The sequence below is a fragment of the Cupressus sempervirens genome, chromosome 7 (assembly GCF_028749045.1).
Source record: "Cupressus sempervirens isolate cs-2001-9-10 chromosome 7, ASM2874904v1, whole genome shotgun sequence".
NCBI lineage: Eukaryota > Viridiplantae > Streptophyta > Pinopsida > Cupressales > Cupressaceae > Cupressus > Cupressus sempervirens.
The window spans coordinates 520643393-520670636 of NC_143124.1; the positions used below are offsets into that span (position 1 = coordinate 520643393).

General features: G+C 38.2%; 1 protein-coding gene across 4 annotated transcripts in view; it reads left to right on the top strand.

Moving 5' to 3' along the window:
* Positions 1-27244, top strand: part of LOC149547812 (DNA topoisomerase, type IA, core) — a 194169-nt gene that overhangs the window by 130071 nt on the left and 36854 nt on the right. For all 4 annotated transcript variants that reach the window (XM_089791849.1, XM_089791848.1, XM_089791852.1 and 1 more), the window contains 2 exons: positions 3136-3215; positions 4843-5124. In XM_089791849.1, coding sequence (XP_089647975.1) covers positions 3136-3215; positions 4843-5124 — 362 coding nt within the window. The remainder of the gene's footprint in view (positions 1-3135; positions 3216-4842; positions 5125-27244) is intronic.

Genomic DNA, 27244 nt, shown 5'->3' on the forward strand with positions numbered 1-27244 from the left:
ATCATAACCTTGATTATCATTGTCCTTCATTAGACGAATCTTTGATATGTCTTGATTGATATGTATTAGTTGATGCTCACTACTTGACCTTGTGTTTATGGCTGATTGGTTCCAACTCCTTGGTAATCATTATTCTATATTTCACAGATGACCCTTGATCAGGATGCAACGTTCACTACGGTTCCAAGGGCTAGCCTTCAAATTTACAGCATGTCAAGTGCTAGCTTTTTAGAGGTAGTCCAAGCAGCTACCATTTTGGCTATACAATTGGGCAAGGAAGCTATAGGGGTAGATGAAAGGCTAAGTTTCAAGCAACACCTGCCACCCTTCCATCACCATCACCCAATCTCCTAGGGGAATTGGAGTTTGTACTAGCAAGAGAAGTCGGAAGTATAGAGCATAAAGGAGAACATGTAGCAATTTTAGAAGAGGACCCTTTGTGTGTGGAGGGGTCCGTAGAGTTAGTAGATGTTGTGAAGCCTATTGAGCAACCTAGTGAGCATGAGATTGCCATTATCTCTTTCAGCTTGCCTTGGCTTAGGCCAAGGCCCAAGTTATGGTGCAAGAAGGTTTAGATGGGCATGGGGAGATAAGACCTAAGGTATGCAGTATGCACATCAAAATTTCAAAACCAGATACTAATGATGCTTTGGCTATAGTAAAGAGGTACAATGCAAAGTTAGTTGATATTGCCTCAGTTGCTTAAGAGGTAGCAAAACTATGTTAGCAGATGAATATTGGTTGGCACCAGTTGTGGTGACTGAGGTGGAAAAGTTGTTGTGATTTATGTAGGTATGTTGCAAGGAGTTCATGTAGTTCTTTGGATTTGAGGGATTGCCTACTATTGAGATTGTCGAGAGGTAGGAGGCATGGCATCTAAAATAGTTCACTATAGCTAGTAGACATAGCAGGGTATTTTCTGCACTTCATGGTCTTGAGACATGCTTTCGGGATGTTTTTATCATATGAAGAAGGTAGCCACTTCTTTACAGGATTCTTATACAGAGTGGTATCTGCATTAGCCAAGAACAAATTGCTCAAATTGAGCTACTTATAGGCATCTCTCAAGAGCAACTTACATAGCATGCAAGACTCACCACTTTGGAGAGGGATTAGGCTACCTTGGTAGAGGAGGATCAACTTGAGCTATAAAAGGATGCATTGGGAGAATATGAGGAACACCAAAAGATTATGGCCCAAGATTTGGAGAAAACTAGGCAAGACTTGATGGAAGTTATACAAGTGGCTAAGAGTTCCCGCGAGAAAGAATTGGTATCACAAAAAGACTTGAGGATCCACACAAAGCAGGTGTAGTGTCTCTGGCAGAAGCTCTCTTCCTCTGAAGCTACATCTATCGCAAAATCCTCAATTGGTCTAGGGACATTTTGTTACCCCACTTCACAATGCTTCATAGTGTTTTTGCAATATACATAGTCCCCATTTCATTTTCATTGTCTAGAAGACAAAATTTTTTGGGGAGCTGATGTATTTGACTGTCTCACCAAATCTAGAAGTAAAACATGTGAACTAAGTTAATGGTTAGTTGGCATCATAATGACATTTGCTTTTGAACTGTAGTTGGTAGTCGCTGACCATTGGTGATTTTAATCAACTACTAGGTACTATATATGTACTTCATTGTTTTCTTTGAAGATAGCCTTGATTGATCGTACACATTACATTCTGGAATTAATGATTCATCTTTCTGGCCATTTAATGTTGTTTGTGTTTATTATTTTACATTACTGTATGGTATGATTATTTTATTGTTTCGCTTTGCATAATCAAACTAAATCTCTCTTGTAGTAAACGAAGGGCATGCAAAATTCAAATAAAATTGCTTTGGTACCATTAATTTGGGGTTCATAGCTAGAAACTTAGGGGACAACTTTTTAGATGAGAATCTAAATGAGTTATGAGTTATACAAAATTCTATTAAATTAATAAAAGAGAACAATGCAAAATCGACACCTAAATAAATAACATATTTTATTAATCCATCTATTATGCACATAGTGAATCCTTTAGAAAGGTGCATGGTCGAGTTTTCTACTTTTGATGTCGAAACTATATATATGGTTTACAAGGATTCATGTTCTGAAGGCCAAGGGCTGCCAGGGAATTGAATCATCTCCACAAGAAGTGGAACTATTTCCGATGTTAGACTTGTTAGATTCTAGCGATTGTGGATTTGAACTAATTGCTAGCATGTCTTCATGAGCTGGCATACTATGTGCCTCATAGGAGCTACCTTGGTTGCCTTGTTGGCTATTGTAGCCAAAGATAGCATGATAGTCGTGGTGCTGAAATAAGAAACTTTTATATCAGACTTTGTGGTTTTGCAAGGTGTAATGGACCTTGATTGAGCTATGGTAGAAAATGCAAGCTGTTTAGTTGAGGCATTTATGTCACAAAAGCATTTATCTATGTGCAAAATGCATTGCACTGCTTTTGTGTGAAATTTGGGAGTAGATATGGGTCTTTGCTTTCCTTCAAACACTTAATAAATCCTTTGGTGTACCACGGGGTTGAAAAGTAGTGTCAGAGTTGCCACCAAACACAAGGATGGCATGGGTGTCACTACAAGCTCCATTTTTAGTTATTACTCCCGGATCATTTCTTATATATGCTTTCACCATGGTTCTTGAGTTTAATCATTTAAGGACATGACATCTTGCTTTGAAAGAAAGGTACGCAAACTAGTGAGACAAATTCCGATGCTTTGAGTCTATAGTGTATATAAGACTAACTATTACTAAATAATATTTGCGTCTTTGCCAGCTGTCTCTTGTAAAGTACAATTTTGTGATTCCTTGACTATGCTTTTCTTTCTAGTAGCGACACCTGACAATCTGTAACAGTTGTAAATCTTCCTAAGGAGTTCATAGCCATCTTTATGCAATTCCATATATTTTTAGGAAATTCTTCATGCAAATTACTTAATGAAATTTTGGTTCATTTTCTTATACAAATAAGAACTTCAAAATATACCTGCGGCACTTTCATGGCTAACATAGATGTACTCTTCTTTATGGTTTCTATATTTGAGATATATCTCACAATCCCTATGCCATTCAAATTGTACTTCCTTGCATGAAGGAAGTCTAATATAATGTTAATTCTTGTTCACTACAGGTTGCTTCGAGTGCCCTAGGTCTGGGGCCTCATCATGCTATGCAAATAGCTGAGCGATTGTACACACAAGGTTACATAAGGTGCGTTGATTGTGCATGTTGACATTATTTGGTCAAATTATTTTTTTATGTACAGTCAATTTAATTATTGATCACCATTTCTTCTTCTTCGTGATTGTTTTATTTGTTAGATATTTGAGGTTACCACAGTCCAAATATTTATAAAAGGAAACTTTTGAAAGTTTGAAACAACGGTGTAAATTTTTTAGACGCACTTCAAGTGGTATAAAATGTTGATTTCTAGAACTTTCCACATGTTCTAAAATATTTTTCTAAATTTCTTATATCTTTTTATTTGAGAAACATAGCTTGTTATTTTGTCTCGACTCTCAACTATCACCTGTTTAATGTGATTAAACTAGCAATATCTGGCCTATGACTGTTTATGTAGTTTTTTGTCCTATCCTCTTACAGATGTGCTCTTTGTTGAAGCAAAAGAAAAGGATCACTTATTTAGTTTTGTAACATTTCAATTTATGATAGAAATTTTTCATGTCCAGTTTTGACACTGTCAAATTAGCGAGAAGTCATTTCCTTTAATTCTTCAAGCATTGCTGCCTTTTTTCTTGTCACTCTGAGAAACGAGTTCCTTTAATTTGTCTTCCTTTCTTTTCTTTGAGAGTTAGGTTTTGAAATTCACTTTTTGTATCTTTTTTAAGAATGAGTCGTCAAAGTTGCTTAGCATTGGGTTATCTTCAATGAGAATGAATAAGTAACCAAGTTGGCCAGCTTGACTAACTTTACTGATTTAATGTCAGATTAGGGTAAACACCAAGAGTTACTTTTAGTATTTAGTGAAAAACCTTTAGGTTGCCACTTTTAAGCTGTCATTAGCATAATTATATTCTTCTAGTCAGGGTGTGTTCATCACTTAACTTGTAATAAAACAATCTTGCTCTTGCTCACCTGTTATTGGAATGATGCCTACAAAGAGCTTTAAATATCTCTAACTGCCATAATATTAATTTACTAAAATGAAATAAATTGAGGTTTCTATGAAAATGGACAATGTGTCCATGAGTTTGCATCAAACAATGAAGGATTTGACAAATTTTGAAGAACATACACACCTGTTCCCTGTAAAATCTTTCACAGAAAACATAAAAAGGGAACAGTCCAGCATGCATGAGAATACTGAAAATTTGAAATATTACTTTTTGTACAACGAAAGTGATTATACTTATAGAGTTGTTGGCTTCAAAGGATTAGATGTTGGAGGTGCCAAGCACCCTTTGGAGGTTTAAAATTCTGCTTCGTATTTGTTTCTTCAGATTTTCTATGTCTGCATTAGTGAATTTAATATTTTCTACTTGGATAAGAATATGCACACTTCTGTTATCTTGATTGATGCTTATAAATTGTGATTTTGCATGTTTATGATTGGTCCATGTTACTAGATCTTTCTTTCCTTATCTAGTTTCTCTATTGTTTTTCTTATTTGCTTCAGTTTTTTGATTTGTGAGGGTGAAAACAGAAATAAGAATAAATAAAGTTTCTCAGACTTTTTCTTCTCCCACATTTTTTTCAGTCTAAAGAGTGAGTATTATCTTCACTTCTGACGAATTCTCACATAACATTTTGTTCAGGCTCAACAAACACTTAGAGATTTGGCAATCAGTTCTGACATACTGAATTAATTGGCTTTCAGTTACCCCCGAACGGAGAGCACAGCCTACCCAGCAACATTTGATTTTGAAGGCACCCTTTCTCTCCAATGCAAGAATCCAAATTGGGGTGATTATGTGAAGTCCTTGCTTGCTATGGGATATAATCCTCCAAGAACAGGAAGTGATGCTGGTGACCACCCTCCCATAACACCTATGCAGTCAGCTACAGAATCTGAAGTGGGAGGGGGTGATGCGTGGAAACTCTATCAGTATGTAACTCAACACTTTATTGGAAGCGTGAGCCCTGATTGCAAATATACAAGGTATGACCACAACTCTATTGACAATAGAGACATTTTAGCTCCAATAGTCCTAGGTGCATGGATATACACTAAATACAAAATTCTGCAGCTACCCGTATGGGGATAAGTTGGTAACTTAATTACAATTCAAAGCATGTCATTGTTGAAGGTGTTTCTATTTACAAGTTCTTTTGAAGTCAAAAGGAATGTATGCTTTGTCCGTTTCTAGAGCTTTTCAATGTGTGTTTCCTATAGAAGAGTTATTTAGCTGGCATTTTACAGCTTGATATTATTAATGTGTTTTAAAGCGATTTCCAAGTTTTTTTTTGGAACTAGACAGCACCATGTGATGAAACAGGTGAGATAAAGTCAGTCATCACCCTATTCCCTTACCTTTAGCATGGTTCTTGCAGCTGGCACAGGAAAATTCAACACTAATTGCATTCTGTTAGTTGACAAAAGAAAGGAAGGGAAAGGTCCTTTCATAGTTCACGATAGCAGCCATATGTTTTTGGGCCTACATATGGCGACTGCATGATGGGACTACCTGGTACTCCCTGTGGGAGGTACCTAACTGTGCTACATACCCTACATGTTCCCTCTTCCCTCTTTTAGCTCTGTAACTCATCAAGTACAAGGTCTTGAAGGTCCAAATGAGCAACCAATCTTCGAATACGTGTCCATGCCAAGTAGTAGGCAGCAACATGAATATGTTGGTGGAGTTGTTGGTTCCACCTATGAACAATTATATTCCATATGGATACATATTTGGTCTCACTTGACCTATACAAATGTTGAATAGCCTCTTTGGTCCTATCTATGGCCTCATATAGGTACCCCATGGAATTTTTATCGCCATCAACAATTCATAGACCCCTCACCAAGGATTCAAACACTTGGACGTGAAAATTTTAACAAAAAACAGCAAACTGCAATATCTAAAAATTAAATGATAAATCATCAATCAAGATTTGAAAACTTACATTGATGATCTCCTCCATTAGCTTGGCAAATCTAATATCAAATACAACCTTCACAACCTTCTTTGCTTCAGACTTCTTGGCATAAAGACTCTACAACCATTTCTCACTGATTTTATTACTGGCTGCTGCTACTCTGTTCTACTTTCGGGGCGTCTGCCAGTTTTGTGACCACTCCTGCTGTATCTCCTTTGCGTGCAGGGATGTTCGACTGCTGTGCATTTTACTGCTCTGCTGCGCAGAAGTTTTTGGACCTACAAGCATCCTTCTTCTTTTTGGTTCCTGCTATGTCTGCCTTAGTTGAGACTCCCCAATCTAAATCGTCGTCTCTGACTTATCAAATTGCTTGTGACCGCTTGCTCAAGCTGGAGTTTGAGAACGAGCATCTCAGAGATACTGTACAGTCTTTCTGAGACAATCATGGAACTTAAACAACAAACCGCCTCAAACGCTATGCTCCTGTCCAACTTCTCTACCACTTTTACCACCGAGACAACGGAAGTCATGTCTCATCTTAAATCTGTCATTGAGCAACTTGATGAGCTTGACACCATCAAGGAGAAGCAAATTGAAATGGTAGCAAAACATTCTTCACTGCTGACCAAAACCAAACAAAAAGTCAAAACTTGGGCCTTGCTATGTAACAACACCAATGCTTTACCACATGTGGACGTGGGACAAATTATTCAAGGGAAACTTGATGATGAGCATGTTAGACGTGCTTGTGAACTGAACTTGTGGGTCCTAGGTCTTACATCTTCCACCTCCCACTCCTGATCGTACTATAGCTGGGTACTTCTTTCTTAGTGACCAGCTTGGCATCTTCGACATTATTTTGGATAGATGTTTACTAGGCACAGACAACAATTTCTATCTTCGGTTTCTTTCCTTTCTAATAGGTTGCGGCCTCTTTGGGCAAAGAGGAAGTTATTCCCTCTCCCTAGTAAGATCTACCTCTATGAGGACTTCACAAAATCACAAGTGGCAGTACTTAAAACACTTCAGGAATCTTGTAGCAGAGGCTAGGCGCAATGGGAAGTGGGTAGTTATTCGGAACCTTAGATTAGTGGTTCAGGACTCCCCTCCGAGTAGTTAGGAACCGAGACAAGACACCAAGGCCAAATGGCAATCTCGCCAAAAGTTGGGTCAGTGCTGGCCCTCAACTAGCTCTTTTCTTGTCAGTTGTTGGAATGACAATGGTTCTTTATGGTCCTTGCCTAGTCTTTTTTGAGATGGAGTCGGGTCTACTGATATTTTGGTTGTCATGGAGATCCATGAGAGCCCTCCTTGTCCTCTACTAGGGTATACCGGGTACTAGTGACTGTCAGTTTGCGAAGATGAGGTTCGGGCTTCAGATGGTGTGCGTGGCTCAGGAGGTGCTGCTTGATTAGAGATGGTCTTTTCAATACTATCTCAGTTGTCCATTCTGACACCTCGACTAGTTTTTTGTGGATTCATATTGATCATACTAGCCATCAGCACAAAGATATTTACGTGGCTGTTTGGTACTGTCCTCTAGTCTAGTTGCCCTATGTTGTACATAGTGCCAAGGATGGGCATCCTTTTCTAATAATATGTTGTCGCTAGATCATGGCCGTCACGACCTGTGATCTTCTTTCTCGTGACCTGCGATCATGGCCGTCACTAGATCTGGCGCTCGTTTTTTCCTGTTCGTGTGCCCTCCCCTTTCTCTTTCGTTCTATTTGTGCTTCCCTCTTTTGTGCTTCCTGTATACTTCCCGTGCGACTGAGCTTCATTCGCATTGGGTGTTTCTTGCCCTCGCCGTATCGTCAGATTTTTTGCTTGCAGCCCTCTTCTGCTTTTTGTATACTTCTCGTGTGGCTGTGCTTGCAGAGTTTCATTTGCGACGGGTGATTTTTGCCGCAACTGAGTCAAGGGTTATCTAATTGCGACCATTTCTTTTGCTCCTAGTTTTGTTGTTCCCTTTGTCGGTGTTGTGCCTTTTTTGGTGTGATTCGCCTTTGTTTGGTGATTGGTTGGTGGCCTCCTTCTGCTAGCTTTGATGGTTTTTCTACAACGATTTTTTCTGGGCAGTTGTGATTGATCCTCTTGTGATTGAACCTCTTCTTCCTCACTGGTATTATGGATTTCCGGCTCTTCTCTAACATTTTTTGGGGTTTGAGAGTTTTTGAGTTTTGCTACAATGACCACAAGTGACTGTGATTCGCCACAGCATTCATAACATCAGCTTCTAACCTATCAGCGATTATGTGATCGGGTTACGAAGCTTGAAGCTAATAATACAACACTGAGAGAATAGGTTGTTGTACTTACAATTGAAATCTTAGAGATCAAATTATCTACAGCACTGAACACCACGAGTTTCCAACGATTTCCAGATACCTTTATCTCTGAAACAATAGGCTTAAAATCCAATGTTCTATCTATTATTGAATAACTTGAAGGGTTGGAGAAAATAAAGGATCAACAAACTAAAATGGCTACAATTCATTCCTATCTGATTGCTGAAACTAAACAGAAGGTGAGATCATGGGCCTCTCTCTGCACCAACACAGAAACTACTACACCTTGGCTGAGCCTGGATAAGATAATGCAAGGTAAAATTGATGATGAGCGCGTTCATCGCGCACGTGAGCTCAAGTTGCGCGTTCAAAGGCCTCTCACCCACTACGGACCCTATGGCTGCTGGACATTCTTTCCTCTCTGATCAGCTCGGTTTACCTGATATAACTTTAGACAAGTGTTGGTTTAGTAATGGTGATACTTTCTTCATCAGATTTCTCTCCCTTTCTAATAGACTTAGGGCACTTAGAGCGAAGAGAAAATTGTTTTGTCTTCCCTCTAAAATTTATCTTGATGAAGATCTCACTAAGGCATAGGTTACAGAGCTGAAACATGCACGGGGAATTCTAGCTGAGGCTAGGTAGACGGGAAAGTGGGTTGTGATTAGGAATCTTAGAGCTGTGGTTCGTGATTCTCCTCCTGTTGGATGGGTTAAGAGGATGACCCCCAAAATTGCATGACGGTTTTGGCAGCAGCTCGACAAGAGGAAATTCCCATCTCTTCTTGTCAACTGTTGGAATGGTAATGGATCTTTATGGTCATTATCTGGTCTCTTTCATGATGCTTGTGGGGTCAACTGATATTTTGGCCGTTAGTGAGACTCACGAGAGTCCGATGCGCCCTCGTCCTAGGTATCCGGGTTACTAGTGGCTGTCAGTTTGTAGAGAAGAGGTCCAGACTTCTGGTGGGGTTCGTGGGTTAGGTGGTGTTGCTTGTTTGATTAAAGATGATATTTTCAGGTTCACTTCAGTGGTTCACTCGAATGCCTTTGCTAGATTCATGTGGGTCCGTATTGAGCGTCGTAATCACCAACAGAGGGACATCTTTGTCGCGGTTTGCTATTTTCCACCGACCTCTTCTCCTTATGCCATTAATGATTACGAGAATGGTGATCCTTTTGCTGACTTTCAGGAGAGTATCTCACAGTTTACTGCCATGGGTGATATCATTATTCTTGGAGACTTCAATGCCAAGAACCTCCAGTCTTCTATACATGACCATGGCTTGGATTCGATCTGTACTTTTGAGTTAGATCCGATCAGTATGGGACTCCAGCGTACTTCAGATGATGCTTCTGGTCCTCTTTCTTGTTATGGTCGTCAACTCCTTCAACTATGTGAGTCTTTTGGTTTATTGCTTCTGAATGGATTATCCTTTTACTAGAGCTCCCATCTCTTTACCTGCTGGCCTCATTGTGGTGGTGCGAGTGTTATGGATTATGTCATCACTTCCTTTTCCTTCATTCCTTCCATTTACTATTTTACCATTTCTCGCCTCCCCTTTGCTGACCATGCTCTCCTTGGCATTGATATTCGCTATTCTTCCCGTTTAGCATCTTCCTTGCAGTCCTTCCTCATCCAGTCGACCAATGTCTGCACTCGTACTTGATTTCGTTATTCCGAGGGTGATGGTGAGCTTCTTTCCTATCATCGTAGGAGACTTCTGACACCTGCTAGTTTTACTGATACTCAGGCAGTCCTGGTCATGTTTGAATTGCTTCTGCCATACGGAAGTTCGCTCTTCTATCTATTCCTCACCGCCCCCGTCCTCTCAGATCTAAGCACCATAATACTAGCCCTATGAATAAATGGTTTGGTGATAATTGTAAAGCTTTTCATCAGTTTGTTTGTTTTGCTTTTGAGACTTAGTCCCCTGACTTCGCCCACTGGCGTGTTTCTTATCTCCATTCCCTTCGCCATAAGAAGCGTTCTTTTGCTTCTTCTTAGTGCAGATCCCTTTGCTCCACACTTATCCAGAATCTCCAGAGCTTTTGGTGCACCCTTTTCCCTTGGTGTTCCCCCATGTCCTCCATCCTTGACTTCTGCTCTTTGACTTCTCATACCATTTTGTTGTATAACATTCCAGGTCAGCCCTCCCTTCATTCCATTCCGCCTCCTTTCTGTCATCTGTTCACTTCCTCTTATATCCTTGAGGCCATTAGATCCATGAGATTTAGTAGAGCTGCGGATGAGGATGGTTTCCAGGTAGAAATTTTCAAACTTGGTGCTTCGGTTCTTGGTTCATATCTTCTTGATTTCTTTAATAGAGTTGTTTGCATTGGTTTTTCTGAGACATGGTTAAGGCATGTGATTTATCTTATCCATAAGTCTGAACCTACTTCGGACCCAGGTAACTATAGGTATTAGGACTATCATAATCGGGAATACCTTTGCCAAACTTTATGCTACTTCTCTAAACACTATTTTATTTGCTGAGCTAGACAGGAAAGGTTGCCGAGCTAAAGGGCAGGCTGAGTTTCATACTGACTATCAGACTATGGATCATATCTTCACTCTGCGGGCTATTATTGAGGAGGCTAGGCATCGCTCAGAGAAAGTCTACTGCTGTTTTGTGGATTCCCGTAAGGCTTTTGATTCTGTTCCTAGGGTGGCCTTATTTCAGAGACTTTGTAAGATTGGGATTTCGGATATGCTTTTGACTGCTATGAGACTGTACGAGAAGGTGACTGGTAGACTCAAGACTTCAGAGGGTTTCTCGGATCCGATTCAAAGTACCATTGATGAGAAACAGGGTTGCCCTCTTTTTCCTACTCTGTTTGGGTTGTATATTGATGAGCTCGAGGATTTTCTTGTCAGCTCCTCTCATCTAGGTGACAGTTGTTATTTACATCAAGTGTTGATATCCATTCTCCTTTTTGCTGATGATATTGTTCTCTTGGCCTCTTCTCCAGACAGTTTACAGAGACTCTTAGATGGTTTGGCCTCTTGTGATCAGTGTCAGCTTGTTGTTAATCTGCCTAAGACTCGTGTGATGATTTTTAATGGCTTGAAGACCTCTCATCTTCATTTCTTTTTCCAGGGACAGGAGGTTGAGATCACTTCTTCATACATTTATCTCGGTTTTAAGTTTTCGGGACCCAGCTTTAGTTTGAGACTAGTTATTCAATCTAGGATTAGTAAGGGTATGGGGTTGCTGGCCATGATTGAGAGGTAGTGTTTTAGGCATCATTCTTAGGATATTTCGTCCAAGTTGTCCCTCTTGGACTCATTGGTTAGACCGACTGTTCTTTATGGATCGGTGGTTTGGGGGCCTTCTCTTCTTGCTTTTGATTGGGCTTATATTGAGCGTGTTCAGACGTTATTTTTACGGTGCATCATTATATGTCATAAACTCATCCCCCACAGTATTGTTGTAGCAGAGTTTGGAGCTCATCCTTTTAGGCTTTTGACCATTTTTGACTTGATTTGGTTTCTCCATTGGCTTCGTGGTTTCATGGACTCTGGTGTTGACTGTCACAGATACTCTTATCTTGTATACTGTTCTTCTGTTCAGATTAGGAGATTCGATACTTCCACTAGATCTCGTTGTTGGTATGTCCTGGCCACCTCTCTGTTGGGTTCGATTGGGATTGACATTGATCGTCTCCCTCCTTACGAGTTCTCGCTAGATGTTCCTGTTCATCTCCTCCCCTCTCGTCAAGAGTTGAATGATTGTGTTAGACAGGATATCTATAGACAGTACATTATCACAACTTGGAGTAATCCTCCTAGAGGATTACATCCTAAGATGGCTTTTTATGCAGAGCATTTTCTTGAGATTTAGAAGGGTATTATTGTGCAACTTACTTATCTCTAATGTCGTTGGTGTCATTCCCTTCGATTCTCTTTGGGCTCTTTCAGAGTTGGTTCTCATCGTCTTCAGATTCAGACTGATCATCATATGGCTAGAGAGGATCGGGTTTGTAAATTGTGTACTTTGGCAGAGGTTTGAGTCTGAGACCCATTTCTTGTTTTGTTGCCCTATCTACTATGAGATCAGAGGGAGATTTTATTGTCTTTTCAAGGATTGTTTCTCCCTTTTTGAGTTCTTCAGCTATGATGATCAATGGTGTCTTGCACTTTATCCTCAGGAGGCCACCCAACTTCGTGAGCATACCCTTCAATTAGCTACGTCTCAGAGCCACACTTCTCATCAGCTCATTACCGCCTTTTACTCCCCCTTGTCTCTATCATGGGGTGTTAAAAGGCCTTTCAGCACTACTCCTAGATCAGTTAGGCATTATACCAGTCTTTTCGGGTAGCGACACTCCTCCAGCAGGCCTCAGCGTAGATCTAGAACTTTGGATCACCCTCAGTTATATCCTTTTGTTTCTGATTACTTTGTACCAAGGAAGGATTTATAGTCCTTACCTTGTGTTTCTTGGTCTTTTGTCTTGTCTTGTTTCTTTTCTAACACTGTTTTGGTGTTTCTGGTGGGGTCTGCTATATTGTTGTATGATCAGTCCCATAAACCTTCCTGGTTTTTTGTTGGACATTAATATTATTATCTTATCTTATCTAGACTTGCATGAATCCATTTCCAAATCTTCTGCCATGGGTGACATCATCATCTTAAGGGACTTTATTGCACGGACTAGAGATCTTCAAACTCCTCTTCATGATCGGGGCTTAGACCTTACTTACACTTCAGAGACAAATCCTGCCATCATGGATCTTCAGTGCCTTTCTAAGGATTGCCATGGGCCTCTCTCTTGCTATGGTCGCCACCTCTTGCAGCTATGCGAGTCTTTTGATTTGGTGATTCCGAACGGCCTTTCTTTCCTTTCGAGTTCTAAGCTTTTTACTTATTGGCCTCGTTGTGGGGGTGCAAGCTTTGTGGACTATGCTCTCACTTGTGCCTCCTCCATTCCCTCCTTCTACAGTTTCTTTATCTCTTGCCCCCCCATGGCTGATCATGCCGTTCTTAGCCTCGTGGTTTGCTTTTCCCCCCTTCTTCTACCTCAACCTCTACATCCCTCGCCTGTTGGGTCCCGCCGCCTACCCTCTTCAGCTTTCTCAAGAGCGACTATGACCTCTTGACCTTACATCTTAAACGACTCCTCTCAACCAATCGCTTTATTGATTCTAGCTAGGTTTCTTCCATGTTCGACTTAGTGGCTATTGCGATTTGGGAGTCGACTCTCCTCTCTATCCCCCACCACACTCTACCCTCCCTCGAACCCAAGCGCTAGAAGACCTACCCTATGAACCTGTGATTCAATGAGGATTGTAAAAATTTCCATTGCTCCTTGTGTGTGGCTTTTGCTGATCACTCCTTGGTTTACACTAGTTTGTGACACTTCTATCACCGCTTTCTTTGCTACAAGAAGGGGTTGTTCATTGCTTCACATTGCAGATCCCTCTATGACATACTTATCTGTAACCCCAAGTTTTTCTGGCGTACCACGTTCCCCCACCATCCCTCTTCTTCCTCCACCCTTGATATTTGTTCCCTTACCTCTCACACCTCCACCCTCGACGACACCTCACCCCTCCCCCTTACTGCCATTTATTCATTTCCTTCGACATTTATGAGGCTATTAGATCCATGAGATGCAATAGAGAAGCAAACGAGTAAGTGTTCTAGGTTGAGCTCTTTAAGCTCAACATCTCAGTCTTGGGTTCCTTCCTCTCTAGACTCTTTAACACGGTGGTGCGCACTGGCTTTTCAGATTCTTGGTTGAGGCATGTGATTAATCCGATGCATGAGATCGGGATGGCTTTTGACCTCGACAACTACAAGATCATCATGATTGGGCATACCTTTGCCAAACTTTATGCCACGACAATAACACTATCTTACTAGAGATCTTGACAAGGGACTTTGTTTGATCAAGGGCCAGGCTGGTTTTCAACTGACTACCAGACTATGGACCATATCTTGACATTGGGGGCTATCATTGAGGAGGCTCGACACCGCTCAACGAAAGTCTACTGCTGTTTAGTGGACTTTTGTAAGTCCTTCGATTTTGTCTCCCAGTGGGCTCTTTTTCAAAGGCTTAGAGACATTGGGATCTTTGAGACTTTATTGACATCTATTATGAGATTATATGAGACCGTGGTGGGCAAATTGAGGATTCCTGAGGGCTTCTCCAACCATATCTAGAGCACCATTAGGGTGAAGTAGGGATTCCCTCTCTCCCCCACCTTGTTCGGCATTTATATTGATGAGCTTGAGGCCTTCCTCAAAGATTTCTTGCTCCCAGACAATGGATGCTATCTTCACCAGGGCCTTATCTCCATCCTCATTTTCACGGACGATGTGGTTCTTATGGCCTCCTAGATCAGTTAGGCATTATACCAGTCTTTTCGGGTAGCGACACTCCTCCAGTGGGCCTCAGCGTACATCTAGAACTTTGGATCACCCTCAGTTATATCCTTCTGTTTCTGATTACTTTGTACCAAGGAAGGATTTATAGTCCTTACCTTGTGTTTCTTGGTCTTTTGTCTTGTCTTGTTTCTTTTCTGACACTGTTTTGGTGTTTCTGGTGGGGTCGGCTATATTGTTGTATGATCAGTCCCATAAACCTTCCTGGTTTTTTGTTGGACATTAATATTATTATCTTATCTTATCTAGACTTGCATGAGTCCATTTCCAAATCTTCTGCCATGGGTGACATCATCATCTTAAGGGACTTTATTGCACGGACTAGAGATCTTCAAACTCCTCTTCATGATCGGGGCTTAGACCTTACTTACACTTCAGAGACAAATCCTGCCATCATGGATCTTCAGTGCCTTTCTAAGGATTTCCATGGGCCTCTTTCTTGCTATGGTCGCCACCTCTTGCAGCTATGCGAGTCTTCCGATTTGGTGATTCCGAACGACCTTTGTTTCCTTTCGAGTTCTAAGCTTTTTACTTACTGGCCTTGTTGTGGGGGTGCAAGCTTTGTCGACTATGCTCTCACTTGTGCCCTGGCTATTTATCTTGGCAATGGAGTCATGCCCTGCATATCTCTTTGGGGTCCTTTCGAGTTGGCTCTCATTGGTTCCGCATCCAGATTGACCACCTGATTGATAGAGATGACCGGATCTGTTGGCTATGTGACCTGGCAGAGGCAAAAATTGAGACCCCCTTCATTTTTCAATACTCTACCTACTAGGAGATCAGAGGGAGGGTTTATTGTCTGGTCAGAGATTGTAGGTCCCTCTCAGCCTTCTTCAAATACATGGATCAGCTATGCCTTGCACTTTATCTCAAGGAGGCCACTCAGCTTTGCGACCACACCCTTTAGCTCCTATTTCCCTAGAGATAGGACTCGGACCAGCTCATCACCACCTTCTTTTCACCCATGTCTCTTGCTAGGGGTGTGAAGCGGCCCTCTAGTACTCCTATCTCTTGTTCCATATTTGTGAGGCCCCATTGTGAGTTCACTCGACCACTGCTTTAGAGATATTTAGAGACAACTAGAGCTTGTAGTCGCTCCGAACTGTATCCTTCAGTTCTGGACTTCTTCCCACCAAGGAAGGATTCCTAGTCCTTGGCTTGGTGGTTCTTCTCTTACTTTCTTGTTTGCTTTCTCTTGGATACTGTTTGGTGCTCCTTTGTTGATTGTTGCCTTGTCTGTAAGGCTTCAGTTGCTTAGACCCTAATAGTGGTCTCTTGTTGGACATTAATAAATTTATCTTATCTTATTATATAATTATTATATAATGAAATAATAATAATTATATTATATTGAGGGGGTCAATATTATTTTATTAATATTTAATAATGAGGGCCCAACTTTGGAAGGGTTACGTCCCTTCATGTATCCTATTTGTTTGGTTTAAAGGAAGATTGATCTTCCTCTCTAGGACACAGAAAAAGAATATACAATCTGCTTTATTAAACAAATGCTATGCTTGGGGGCGATGGTAAGAGTTTATCATCTAAGGTTGGGAAGGCGACAAATTTGACGGTTTGCCTGTGGTTGATGAACACTACGAGAAATTTCAAGTTTCATCATGATATCAGAGTGGGTGGCAATCTTGGTGGAGCAATTTGAGCATGAAGTTCACAGATCTGTAGTCATCATATCCCGAGTAGTCCCTAGGAGTGATCGACAAATGATGATATTGCAATACAAATCAAGTTTAAGAAATTTGGAACAATTGCCTTGTATATATGATAAGCCTTGTGTTTCCAAATTGCTAATTATATATCTGAAGAAAGTGACCTTTCATATTCTTTCAATCACCGTTTCCATAAAGACAACTGATGGTACAACATTATAATGAATTGAACGGGCTATTACATAGTCCAATACACTTACTCAGTTGAAGATGCAAAGAAGAAGATATTCGGCCAGTTTGAGTGAGGTACACTCTAGAGCGATAACATTGGTCAAGTCTGATGAAAGAGACGATAGCATAAGTAATATTTTAGACTACCGCAAATGGAAGGGAGCATCATTGCAAACAACCATCAATTCATAAAGAGTCTTCCAGATTGCAAAGCAATATAGCAATCATTGTTGAAGACAAAATTGAATGACACTCGTGTTATAGAAGTGGCAAAGGGTACTGACAGTAGGTTGTGATTAAGCATGGAGGATTATTGATATGTTCAGGAGAAGGATTGCATCATCATAATCGGAGGGACCATGATACATCTTGGCTGTTTTAGACGTCAAGAAGATATTGCAGATATTGATATTAGTGGCTCAGGAAAAGTTATCTGAACATTTATTTTCTCGTTTCCTAAGGTTGAAGCTACAGTCATAAAGAAAACCGTTTCCTTCTTATATTCACACCCATTTAAATTTTAGTGCCCCCTAGAATTCTTTTTCCTTAGTTGTTCCTGTTAATGTTTTAGCTTCAGTCGGATTTAATTGATCTAGAGTTAATCTCCTATGGTTATAGGTTAAACACTATTGCATTTGTTTAATCATCAATTAGACACAATCATATATACATATATATTGTTAATAATGTCTAATGGAAATTAATTTACAATAACCAATATTGATTAACATAGAGATGTGTCTCTTCTACTCTTATATATATGCATTCGGATCTGTATTTGGAAAACATGTAAAAACATATATAATGCCATTACATTTGCAGTGATCCTGAAAATCAACATGGTATCAGAGAAAGTTGCAAATGAATAAGAACTAGGAAGTCAAGATATAGGAAAAGATCTGCAGAATCAATGATCAACTGCCACCTGCAATAACTCAAATCAGAGGATGGAGTTATATTATCGAGCACTCATTCGCTTAAATTAATACCAGGTTGAATGCCTATAGCAAAGGAGACAATATTTATGCGGTGGACCAAATCTGTGGAAACCGAGAGATAAGACAAGACAAAACGATCATTGAATGTGGGAATAAAATCATCAAAGAGGAATTTGGTAATGTATACCAATGCTGATTGCAGCAATGGGAAATTTCTTGGAAATAAATTAATAAATTTGAACAATGGTAAGACTTGGGTATTGGCTTCTGTGGTAATGAGACATCTGGCATAGCAGAACCTGGTCCTGTTGGCTAGAATGTTTTAGGGAACTTCGTGAAGATATTGCAGTAGTCTACCATATCCCATTTGTATATTGCCAACTGCTTTCACATCTGTTGTACACACATAGAAAGTTAGAGACCATAATAATTCTTATGTTTAAAATATTTTCATAAAAATGAAATAGTCATTCTTATGGGCAGATCTGGTTTAAATTTAATAAGCTTGGACTGCAGCACTCCAGCGCTAACGGAGACAATGGTTTTCTTTCCAGTGTAAACTGAACCATATTCCCTTAATAAATATATACATTTATATAAGGAGTATAAGAAAACAATTAGGGGAACCACAAATTGAATAGCGGTTGGGGATGTTTTATGGAAACGTAATGATGCTGCAATTTACTATGATTGGAAGTGAGAACCATCAAGTTGTATTTGACGAATATCTCTTAATTAAAATTCATTGTTGGTCTATGGGTGAGTGCGGGTAAACTAATGGACATTGTCTTATATTTGATTAAAGCAAATACAAATTGTAGACTTGGTGTACGAGCGTGTTTGTTCCTATCCATTCCTTCACAGTATGTGTATGGGAACGTTTTATACGATTAGGAAGTAAGTTTTTCACCTTTAAAGTAAATATATCAAACGACTGAAAAGAAAGAAAGGATCAAGTGATAATAAGAACGATACATGTATCGAATAAGATGACAAGGATATATTATATATCTTGGCATATACGTATCACAATATAATTAAAAGGAAAGAGAATGCAAATAGTTGATCGTTTTACATATCGGTGGAGAAATAAAGATTAAGGTTAAATACATACTCCATCCTAATGCTTAGACAGGTGGTGGTCTAGACCATTCAGCCACGAGTATAGAAAAGGTAAGTATTGAGGTAAATTAATTGTGTTGATTAATTTTGGTTAAGTTTTATCTTTATAAAGTAGTAATGATTTATTATTTATGTGTACTTGTATAAAATCAACATATAAATATTATTGAAAGTTTGAAATGATAGCTATATATATATATATATATATATATATAGAGAGAGAGAGAGAGAGAGAGAGAGAGAGAGAGAGAGAGAGAGAGAGAGAGTAATTTTGGTTAAGTTCTATTTTTGTAAAGTAGTAATGATTTATTATTTATATGTGTACTCATATAAAATTAACATATAAATATTATTGAAAGTTTGAAATGATAGCTATATATATATATATATATATATATATAGAGAGAGAGAGAGAGAGAGAGAGAGAGAGAGAGAGAGAGAGAGAGAGAGAGATTTTTGTATACATGTATTTATATATTTATAATTGCATTTATTTTATTTATATTAATTCAAAAAGATATTTAATAATTTGATATAATGTTTGTCAAATGTAAAGAGATTCATTATGGGAGTATAAATGGTAAAGATAAGGTTAGTTATATTTTAACTTTTGTACATCATTTATATAAAAAGTAAGTGTTATGTTATCTTACTTTTGTTATAGAAAATACAAATGAAGAGGGAGTTAGATATTCCATTAGAGGATTCTTTGACTATAAGAGGTCAGGTTAATATAAGTGGGAAATCTACATTATGGGCAGAATAATAACTAATATTTCATTCCCATTATTACGACCAATGCTTATATGGAGACATTTTTTGATCTGATGTATATGAAACTATATTATCGAACAACCAGCGAAAAGAACAAAGTAAGACATCCAAAGATCATATTAAAAGGAAAGGACGTCATTGACCCATTAGTACTTGGCAAGAAAGACTGTTGGAATAAATAAGTAAATTATAGGGGAGACATCTTAGTGGTCTCAACTATTGGCACATAAAACCAGATAAATGTGTATCAACAAATAGTTCTAGGTGGCCATCACACCCCACTTCTACAAATCCTTGTGGATACCATGAAAAGAAGTTATAAACTACACAAGGAAATTGGTGATGTCAAATTAATAAATAGCTCTAGTAAGGTATTTGTCGATAATGTGAGGCATGAGTTAAATTACTAACATTCTTATTTGTATTATAAGTACTATTTGCCTTGATCTTTTCCTCTGAGGATGTTCTGACAGGAAAAGGGAGATTGATATTGGATTAAAAGGGAGTTTGACACTTCTTCAAAGGCGACTTTTGATGAGGAGTTCAAATGATTGATATTGAGAGGGAGTTCAAAAGTCCATGTGTGTAAGGAAGTAATGCCTTCCAAATGATTATCACTTGTATTCGCAGAAGTTATTAATTACTCGTACATCGTGTGCTGACTATCGAAACAAGTCTCCATCAAAATCTTGACATATCAAACCATTGAAGAATTTGATATAATAAAATATTATGTTGGTTTGTATAATCGTTGAGGATTATAACATGATTATTGAATAATCACAGATGTTCATTGCGTAGTCCTTAATATTGACTTTATATTCAACATCCTCCCCTAAATATATATTGGTTACTCATCTTTAGTATTGGCCAATTCATTGAAAGCAATTGTTTCTGCCATGACAAATTTTTAAGGGTACAAGGACAAAAAAGCTTGGCACGTGGATTTGAAGGAAGGTTTTTCTGATGCTTCCATAGTTAGAGATTGAGCAATTAGATTTTAACTTTTTGTTGTTGTGTGAATTCTATGTTGATGAGGATTTCAAGTTTTGGCGTAGCTGTATGAGATGAATTGCAAATTGAACTGAGATCAAGATGACAAATTCATTGGTTGCAGCTCTTGAGTAGATAATTTGCGCGAAGTCTTTCCTTGCTGCGCATTTTCCATAATTGATGCAAAATTGTTCAATGATATAAGAGATATTTAACATTGTGGGGGGAATAATAACCAATGTTCCATTCCCACTTGAACCATCTTTAGAAGGGAGATGTAAGGGAAGTGACATCATCAGAGTTTCAAATCTAAATCATCTTTTGATTTGATGCATATGGGCCTTCATTGGAGCAACTTGTATTAAGGATTTTGATGTGTAGAGAAGTATTCTTCTAGGAAAAGAAGAAGATATATAAGGAATGTTGTTGATTGATAACATATAAGACTATGAAATAAAGACAAGACAAGGGGCTCTTTCATCGAGAGGGAGCAAACTCGTATGGAATTTTGTTCTACAATCAAGATTGGTTGTTCAGATGATCTTATGACAGTAGTTCAAGAGTGAGTAACTAGAGGATCTACTTCAGTTAACATCAAAGGATCTTGGACATTTTGTTTCAGAGGGAGTCCAACAAGCAACCTTGGACGTAAAATTCAAAAGATTGTGATCTGCTTAATGAGGAAGAAGTTCGAGGTGAAATTCCTTGTAATATGTTCTTCTCTGTGAGAGATATTTGAGGTGAAAGCCTTTGTTCCACCCTCTAGAAGAAGCTATGATGGATCCACCCTTTGACATGGTTCATGGTGGATATCATATGAGTTACTATTTTGCATATGTGGATAATGTCATGGAAGGTGACAATCTTTCATTGGTGTATTTGTGAGGTCACTATTATAAGATGATGATCTTAACAATCGCTTGACTTGTTATCATGATGGACTACATTAAGTTGATGGCCCAAAATGTGCCGGAGATCATGGTTCTTATCATGATGAACTACATTAAGTTGATGTCTTGGAATGTGCCGGTGATCATGATAACAAAAGTATCATGATAGACTACAAGCTGTCCCAGAATGTGTCAGAGATCATGATTCTTGTCATGATGGACTTTATGAAGTTATTGACCTTGAGATCATGATTGTTATCTGATAGACTACATTTAGTCGTTGTCCTGGAGTGTGTCAGAGATCAGATAACCCATATCCTTCTTGCGTATGACATATTCTCTTGGTAGGCATCATGGACATGATGCTAGTGCACATACCAAGAGAATATAAGTATGATGAATATCATATGGTTGATATTCGTTGTTGAATCATACTTTGGATGATGTCAAAAGATAACATCTATTTTGATGGATATATGTTGATACCCTTAAATATGTTTTTTTTCAAAATATCATATTGAGATGATATCTCTCTATATGCTTGAGAGCATAATTTGTTCTATAACAATCCTCCCTAGCTAAGAGGGAGTGCTAATATTGTAGCTTCAGTTTTCTTGAATTGATCTAGAGTTAATCCCCTACGGTTATTGGTTAAACACTATTGCATTTGATTAATCATCAATTAGACACAATCATATATATTGTTGTTAATAATGTCTAGTGGAAATTAACTTACAAAAACCAATATTTATTAACAAGAGACATGTCTCTTCATGAGTCATGTCTCTTCTACTCTTATATATATGCATTCGGATTTGCACTTGGAAAACACATAAAACAATATACAGTGCCCTTACATTCGTAGTGATCCTAAAAATCAATAGTTCCCAAATAATCTAAGTCACCATAAATATTGGTCAAAGAATATTGGAATGTTTGAGACAAGAACATTCGTATCGACAATAATATATTTACATGGGACTTTGTATTGTCGTGAGTTTTCCTTAGCTTGGCATATGAAATATTCCAATTTGATATTTCCATAGATCCTCTATTGAGCTATAATTTTATTAAGGTGTCGGTTACTTGGCAAAAGTATATATTCTCAGCCTTCAAAATTCAGAATTTTCATGAAAAGACCTTGTATTCCTCCTATTGAGTGCAATACTCTATTTCCAATGGAGGATTATGGTACAAAGGCTGCTCTGCATTAGCTATTACACAAATTAACCATTTATAGTGTTTGGGAAGTTGCAACTTTATTATTAGTGTAGACCTTTGCATGAAATAAGGATTGCTATGATCTTAGTATCACATACTCCGTGGACAAGATTGTTGATTTGCAATAAGAGGGTTTCGATTCTTAGCTTCCCAAATAATTTGCGCTCTTTCTAAAAGTTCAAATCTCCAAAAGAATAGTATTAATTTTTGGGTGCAATTTCTCCAATAATTTGTGAATTTGCAAAGAATATCTCTGCTCCTATCTTAATTGCTGGCCATTGTACATTTTAGAATTGCTTTACTTCCCATAATTGAAGAGTGGTGCAACTATGGGTGAATGTTTTCGTAGTCTGAATGGAAACTAAAAGACGAGGGCCAATGAAATATCCCTAACTGGATATTTGCTGATTTCTTTCCCAGATAACATTCATAACACATATATTTGAAGTTGCATAGTAAAAACTGGTAATATAAATACTAGAAAATATCCCCAATAGTCGTATACCTAGTTGTTTCCTCAAAATCGATATTCAGAACTTAAACCATAGGCAGATTTATTATGAATAGTAATAGACAAACAACAGATCCTGCAATAGATATAAACCCGTCTTCTCAAAATAATATTCAGGAATTCAAGCATATAACAATGCATTACAAAATCAGTAATATAAAAACCAACAACTCTCGTAACTCCTTAAAATATGTTATTGCATTATACAACAGCAATACAGTAACCAACACTAACAAATCCAATCTTAAATACAGTTTAACAGTCAGATTGGAATACTAGAATAAAAACTTGTAAGCGCATATGAAACACTTGAATTGATGTCTCCCAGTGTAAAAACTCTAAGTATGCTTCCGATAGAATTGCCGATGTCAATGAACAATATTACTGTGTGTCTTTGTTTTATTTAATTTTTAGTAGTTATCAGAAGTGCATGGCAAATGCTGAATCTAACAATTCAGCTTCAAATTACATATAATTTTATTGAAGGAAAACAGAATCTGAAAACATAACAAGAACCAAATTCTTAGTAATCAACAACAACAATGAACCTGGTTTTATCTGTAGCACAATCCTTGCAATTGCCAGTTGAAAGAATAGCCTGGAATATATACCAGAGTTGAATCCTTAACACAACATCTTCCCTAATATCCTCAATGCAAGCCAAGGACACTGTCAAACAATCTAATATTAATTCGAATGGCCTCCAACGTAGAACACGGCTAGAAAAAGAATGATGCCCATCTATAATGCAGAATGTCAGTTGCATAGACAGGACATGTGACAATGCAGATTATTTCTCCCTGTCAAATCCCAAGTCTAGCAACAAACCAACTCTCAGCTTGACGTCTCGTTGCTACAATCTCAGAGCTAGCCCAAGTAGTAAAAAACGATAGCCACAGTACCTCCAATCGATTTCTAGATGCACACATTACAATCAATTTCATTCAAAATACCTATCTCCGTAGCCACAATGAACACAGTTAGAGAATTACGACAATTGTTTACCTCAACACAATTGCCAATGATGATTCTTAGACTTCTTCAAACCCTTAGCTAGGAAATTCAATCAAAGAAAATATGATATTCAAGATTATTCTCCTTAGCTATAGGAATACAGTAGGAGAATGTTGGCCAATTGTAGACTTCAGCACAATTGCCAAGAACTTCTTAGACGAGACCCTTATACTTCAGCAAGGGCTCACAAGTTATAGATCAGAAAAAGCCACAAAGGCACAAAAAAAAAAAAAAAAACTTTCGAGCATGCTTTTCCCAATGAAATGAGCTCTCATTTATAATCCTTCGTTGGCCAAAGTTTCTTAAAAACCTCCACTTTAGAAATTGTGGAAGTTTCCCAAAAGAACTCAACACTAGAAACTTTCTAACACATTTTTTAGAAATATCACTTAATGTCATTATTATAATAATATAAACATTATTATAATAATGCAACTTAATAATTCATGAATAAATAAGAGCTCAAGCAATTATTAACTTTATTTATTGCAGGTGACGACCAATTGCCGAAGCCACCCACTGCACTGCCAAAAGATAGACCTACTAAAAATAGTAAATCTATAGCTAGGACCCCCAAAAGACCTTGTCAGCTCACGAGGGTCGCTACGATGAGCTAATTCCATCAATTGCGTAGACTTGCCAAAAACGGGGACATTACACTCAAACAATGGGTTTGCGTCCACTGTCTGCCAGCATAAGGGACTACGTCTTCATACTAGCTGAAAGCTGAAGCTTTTTGAATAATTCTCACAAGAGAGAAAACTGAAACTGAATCATAAATCAAGCATGCCAAGGAATGAGCCTCTTTCCCCTTTTAATACACAAACTAAGACTCTTCAACTCCCCTCTGGCTTTCGTCTTATTCCTCCTTGACCTTTTGCCCTCTTTATAACATTAAATTGACCTTTTAATAATTTGAGTCTATGCTCTCCTAGTCAATTTTAACATTATATATAATAAGACTTCAATATTTCTAATGTCCCAAAAAGGGGACATTACAGCCAACTAAACACTGACAGTTTCTATTGCAGAGACTTCATATGCTAGGGGCAATTGCATGGATGCATAAAACATTAACAATAATCTGAGAGGTGAAGATTTAGCTGGTCAAGTACAGAATTCAGATGCAGACCTGAGTCATACGTTTGCTGAAACGTTTGGAAGCACAAGATGAAGCTATCTAAGGTGGAAATAGTGTATCAGCCCTTGTAGAGTGAGAATGGTATACTTTCATGACGTAGGGAGCAACTAAAGGATCTTCGTCAATCGATTTTTGAGAATCTTGATCATATTGGTTCAAAAGGAGTAAAACACATTGAGATGATTTCTCTAGTGATCAAGAAATTGTAGCAGTAAGAAAACTCTGATTTATGCATGGACTTGCATATGTATAGATTAGAAGGTCTTTATACTAACACCTAGGTTGTCATCTTCCAGATAGATGGATACTTGGCGTGCTTGAGATTCACAAAGAATGTTGTTGAATACTTGGCGTGCTTGAGATTCACAAGTTTGAGGTGCAATTGCTTCTAAACGAGTTCTTCTTCATGAGGGAGAAGTTTGAGGTGTAGTCCCTTGTAGCATTTTTCTCTGAAATGGAGTAATTTGAGGTTTTAGTGCTTGCAACATTATTCTCTATGGGAGAAGTTTGAGGTTTCAACCCTAGGAGCATTTTTCTCTGTGAGAAAAGATTGAGCTTTCAACCCTTGTAGCATTCTTCTCTATGAGAGAAGTTTGAGGTTTCAACCCTTATAGCATTATTCTCTCTAAGAGAAGTTTGAGGTTTTGACCCTTGTAGCATTATTCTCTGTAAGAGAAGTTTGAGGTATCAACTCTTTTAGCATTCTTCTTTGTGAGAGAAGTTTGAGGTATAAGCCTTCACTCCACCTCATGGTACTATCCATGATGGTTATATCCTTTGGGAGCAACCATGATGGTTGTCAACACGTGACGTGGTTGTTCGAAAGGAATCCTCCCTAACTAAGAGGGAGTTTTTCTTTTGGTAGCTAGGTCAGATCCCTTCTTGGGCTGACCTAGAGGTACGATATGCTAATTGGCCTTTCAAGCTTAGGATGAAAGATTATTGATTAATAATAATATGATAATTATATTGATAATATAATTATTATATTATTGTGAAATGTAATTATAATATGAGATAATATAATTATATCGTTATAATGTAGTTATTTTATTTTTTGATAATATAGTTATATTATATTATATTGAGGGGCTCAACATAATCATATTTATATTTAATTAGTTAGGGCCTGCATTTTGGAAGGGCGACAACCCTTCGTGTATCCTATTTGTTTGGTATAAAGGAAGATTTATCTTCCTCTCTTGGATACACAAAAAAAAATGTACAATTGGCTTTAGTAAGAAAATGTTGTGCTTGGGGGTCATGATAAGAGTTTATCATCTATGGTTGAGAAGGCAACAAATCTGATGGTTTGCCTATGGTTAATGAGCACTATCGAAAATTTCAACATGATCGCATGAGTTTCTTACCATCAATTTGCTCTCTCATAAGACTGAGGACCAGGGTAACACTAGTACTGGGGTATGTCGAGATGTTGAGATGAGTTTCTAGGACGCAGGATAAATGGGCCTCATATTCAAAATGACAAGGGCACGACCAAGAGACAGCGACAAGGGGACAATGAGGTAGGGATGGGTGTTGTATAGTATACATCTAGAACATGAAATGCTAGTTATGAAATGATGTTTCAGTAGAACATACCAAACTAAAATACTTGAACATAGCATAATTGCAACATGAACTAGAACCATTGAACATTCAACATAGTAACATATTATATACCCAATAGTAATATTCAAAAATCAAAATTTAGATAGAAATTTGTTGATGCGAGTTTTGTATCACTTACATAACATATTAGCAATTGGACATTTGATACGGAGTATCAAACATACAATTCCTCTCTTGAAAAGTTAATACTCATGAGACATGAGAATAACTCCAATGTTCTTTACTCTTGTGGATACTCGCTCAGTTTTATCGATGTGATTTGCTGGTAATCACGTAGGCGGCCTTACGCTATTCATTCAAGGATGACTTGGACTTTGGTGGGATGAAGGTGATGGTGGTTCAGTTTGTGAAATATGCAGAGGCAGATAATGTTGA